At 61.0% G+C, this 4,304-nt stretch overlaps 1 protein-coding gene across 1 annotated transcript; it reads left to right on the top strand.

Moving 5' to 3' along the window:
- Window positions 1-31: 31 nt before the first annotated feature.
- Window positions 32-4,299, top strand: LOC128276632 (histone-lysine N-methyltransferase 2C-like; the record flags this gene model as incomplete). Its single annotated transcript, XM_053015089.1, has 4 exons — window positions 32-663; window positions 796-1,380; window positions 1,458-1,704; window positions 1,771-4,299. Coding segments are annotated over 4 exons (3,993 nt in total), but the record flags the coding sequence as incomplete, so codon positions are not given.
- Between the last annotated feature and the right edge of the window lie 5 nt (window positions 4,300-4,304).

The raw sequence follows: 4,304 nt of genomic DNA, 5'->3' as shown, positions 1-4,304 counted from the left end.
CGGCCTACTTCAACGCGTGAGTCCAGATGCCATTCTGGACCCATCGACTACGCCGATTTCGTGCCAATCGTCGCCGATAGAGGACTCGCTTGCGATCGGGACGAGCCTCGACGAAGCGGCGGTGCGCGTGACAGAGGCAACGGCCGGAGCAACGCGTACCGCATCGTCGTCGGTCACCAGCAGCAGCGTCCATCTGAAGCCACACCAGAAGCTGACCATCAAGACAGTGGTTCTCGGCGCAACCAGCAGCAGCGTCAACAGTGGTGGTCACCACGGGGGAGCATCCGGATCATCGTCGTCCTCCTCGTCGCCTTCCTCCTCCTCCCCGTCGTCGATCTCCTCGCCACCGGTACCGGCACCCGGGCTTCGCTTCGGGCTCGGTGGCGGCAAACCTTCGGCCGCGGCACTACGGCGAGGACCGGGACGGCCAAAGAAAGATTTCATTCCTCTGCTGAAGATGTCCTCCTCGGCTAACGGAGCCGGCAGCAGCGTGGCAGGAAGTGCGGCCTCCTTTGGGCCGGCCTCAGCGATCAGCAGCGGGAGCTTGGGAATCGGCGGTACGACGACGATCATCAAGCTCACGCAAGGTGGTGGTAGCGACCGCGGTGGGATCACGGCCGGCAGCTCGTCACCCTCGTCCGAGGCGAGCAAAGCGGTTAAAAGGTAACGTATCTCGCTAGCACACACACACTGGTACTTCAAACCACTTCACGCCGCCTTCCGCCAGCCAGCCAGCCAGTGCCGTGTTGACCTCCTAACTCTACTCCAAACCCCCCGTTTTCCACTGCTTTCTAGATATAAGCATACTAATGTTGTTCGTGGTGGTATCCCTAAAAGGAAAGTGGAACTAGCGGCCGTTGCAATGCAAGAAACGGCCACCACCGGCGGCGGCAGCAGCAGCAGCAGCGGGAGCCCGGGAGCGGCGGGAGCCACCGTGCTTCCCCTGTCCTCACCGACCACCACTACCTCCGGCTCGTCGGCCGGGTTCGCGTCCGCTCTGCTGGCGTCTCCGAACGACGAAGCACCGCTCACCGGTGCCAGTAGCACCGCCAACAGCTCCGTGGCCTCGACACCGACCGGCGAGCTGGAAGCGACCGACCCGGCCCAGCTGATGCCGGCTCCCGATGAGCTACCCTTCTTCCCGGAGAAGTACACCGGCAAGCCGTGCATTCTGTGCAACCTTGGCGAACGCAGCCAGCTCGGCCAGGGCGAAATGTTGCGCATCGAGATAACGATTCCGGCCGACCAGCTGGCGTCGGCGCTCACGCAGGAAGACAAAACACATTCCCTTGCGGGCGACCGGAGTCCCCGGACGATGGCCAGCTTAGCTCCACCGTTCCTGGCCAACAGCAAGCGACAGAAGGGCTCCAACAAGTGCAAGTAAGTGCGGGGGGGACGGCGGCCGTTTTCGGCGAAGACATATTGGCTAACTTTTTCACCGGGTGCCCTTTCCGCAGAAATCCCATTGCCACCGCAGAGTATACGGATGAGCTGGAAAAGATCGGCCACCTGGAGGTGAACGATGCGTCGTTCATCAATGACGGTGGCTACTTCTACATTCATCGCTCCTGCGCCCTCTGGTCGTACGGTGTCGGCCGGGATCCGCTGAGCGGGACGCTCAGCAACCTGGAGGTGGTGGTTGCCCAAAGCCTTAGCCGACGGTGTCACTTTTGTGCCCATTTCGGTGCCACTTTGTCGTGCAAGGTACTCAAAATGTGTTTTTTGGCGCAAATAAGAAGAAATCTCAACCCGATCATTGACTATTTGCAGATGTCCTGCCCGAAATGGTACCACTTTCCGTGCGTGGCCGCCTCGGGCGGCTTTCAGGTGATCCAAACGTACAACATCTTCTGCAAGGAGCATCTCGGACAAGTGCCTTTAGTGTGTGCGGAGGACATCAACTGCCGGCAGTGCTCGGCGCTCGGTGATGTCGGCAACCTGATCATGTGTTCGATCTGCGGCGATCACTATCACGGCACGTGCGTCGGACTGGCGCAGCTGCCGGGTGTGCGCACCGGGTGGCAGTGCAATTCGTGCAAAAAGTGCCAAATCTGCCGTGTACCTGACTCGTTCGAGGGCCGCACGGTGGCGTGCGAGCTGTGCGACAAGATTTACCACGCCAGCTGCCTGCGGCCGATGATGACCTCGATACCGAAGCTGGGCTGGAAGTGTCGCTGCTGCCGCGTGTGCTCGGACTGTGGAGCGCGCACGCCCGGGGCGGGTGCTTCGTCGCGGTGGCACTCGCACTACACGGTGTGCGACTCGTGCTATCAGCAGCGCAACAAGGGCTTCTCGTGCCCGATCTGTCACCGAGCGTACCGGGCGGCGGCTTACCGCGAGATGGTCAAGTGTAGCGCGTGCTTCAAGTTCGTTCACAGTACCTGCGACCCGGACGCCGAGCTGTCGGTGTACAATGCCCGGAAGGAGTCGAACCCGGACTACGAGTATCTGTGCAGCCCGTGCAAAACGGTCATCCACAATGGGCGGCTTGCGGCGGCCCTGCGCCGTAGCACCAGTGTCGACGACGACAGCGCCAGTATGGCGCTCTCGCAGGACAGTCTCGCGGCGGAGGACGCGATGGAAGTGGACGGTGTGGAGGGCCGCGATAGTAGTACCGGACGCGATCGCTTCGATCGGGCCGCCGCCCCGTTGCAGGATGTTGGCCTCGGAAAGGGTAAACCGTACGTGGCCAGTAAGATTGCAAAGAAACGCCTCGGCCTGGCGCTCGCCGGTGTTGGTGGTGCCGGTATTCTGGGTGGCAACCGACCGAAGGGCATTGGCAAAGGGTTCCAGAAAAAATCCCGCTTCGCGGATATGACACGAAAGCGAGGTTCGAAGGCGAAAATGCGAGGCATTTTCGGTGTTCCCGGGTTGGGTTTGCAGCGACCAACGGTCGATCTGAGCGCATCGGCAAAGGCGACGGAAGACGAACCGGGTGGCGAGAATCGGCTGGTGCTGTGTTCGGCCAAGGACAAGTTTGTCCTCACGCAGGACATTTGCGTGATGTGCGGGGCGATCGGTACCGATCAGGAGGGATGCCTGATTGCGTGTACCCAGTGCGGCCAGTGCTACCATCCGTACTGCACGAACGTGAAGGTGACGAAGCTGATTCTGCAGAAAGGTTGGCGTTGCCTGGACTGTACCATCTGCGAGGGTTGCGGTCAGCGAAACGATGAGGCGCGGTTGATTCTCTGCGACGATTGTGACATCTCGTTTCACATCTACTGCATGGATCCGCCGCTCGAGCATGTTCCGCATGGGACGTGGAAGTGCAAGTGGTGCGCCATGTGCCAGAAGTGTGGCACCAACAGTCCGGGCTTCAACAGTGGCTGGATGAACAGCTACACCGAGTGTGGCCCGTGTGCCAGCCAGGCCAACTGTACGTCCTGTAACGAAGGGTACGGAGAGGGGGACCTAATCATCCAGTGCCACCAGTGCGAACGGTGGCTGCACTGTGCGTGCGATCAGATCAAGAACGAAGCCGAAGCGGAACGGTGCGCCGAAGAGGGCTACAATTGTGTCGTCTGCCGACCGGCCGACCAACCGCCGCCCCATCTGGTGCCGAAGCGGAAAAGTCTCACGTCGCTCGGAGCATCCTCTGCGGCGGCCCTCGGATCGCTAACGGCACAGAAAGGGGCGGCGAAGTTGGAGGAAAAAGTCGTTCCGCTAGCCCTCGAGGGCAACCACTACGTCGACGGCGTGTGCCTGAGTGAACACGGACTGCACCAGATCAAGGCGCTGCAGGCCGAGTTTGGGAAGCGCGGCAAGCGGAAACCGAAGCTACCGGTGGAACCACCGGTGGCGGCGGAGAAAGACGCGGGAATACTGGCCGCCATCGAGTCGGTCGTTTCCGGCAACAGCCACGACAACTCGTTCGAAGATATGCGCCTCGAGCCGCTGGACCCGAAGGAGGAAGCCGAAATCTACAAGGACGGCATGCCGTGGAACGATCCGACGCCCCCGGAAGGGTTCGCGCTGTTCACCACCGAGGGTGGCACCGTGGTGCTGCGGAAGAAACGACAGCGCAATCTGCAAAAACTAGGCATCGGCGGGTTCTTCGTGCGCAACCGTGCAATCCGGACGAAGGACGGATGCAAGGACGACGAGGACGGGCTGGGCGAAGGGTTGGACGACGGTGCAGACGGTGGAGCTGTGACGAAACCAAAGAAGAAGCCAATCCGGCGGAAGCCGAAAAATAAGCTCATCGAAATCTACCCCAACATACTGCAGGACGCGTTCTTTGGCCGGGCGCTGCTATGTGCGAACGTAATGCCCCAGTTCGAGACACCCGTCAGCGACGACGA

This window comes from Anopheles cruzii, unplaced genomic scaffold (assembly GCF_943734635.1).
Source record: "Anopheles cruzii unplaced genomic scaffold, idAnoCruzAS_RS32_06 scaffold01809_ctg1, whole genome shotgun sequence".
In the NCBI taxonomy this organism is placed as follows: Eukaryota; Metazoa; Arthropoda; class Insecta; order Diptera; family Culicidae; genus Anopheles; species Anopheles cruzii.
Note: the sequence above shows the minus strand (reverse complement) of the source record. Positions and strands in the feature narration are given on the sequence as shown.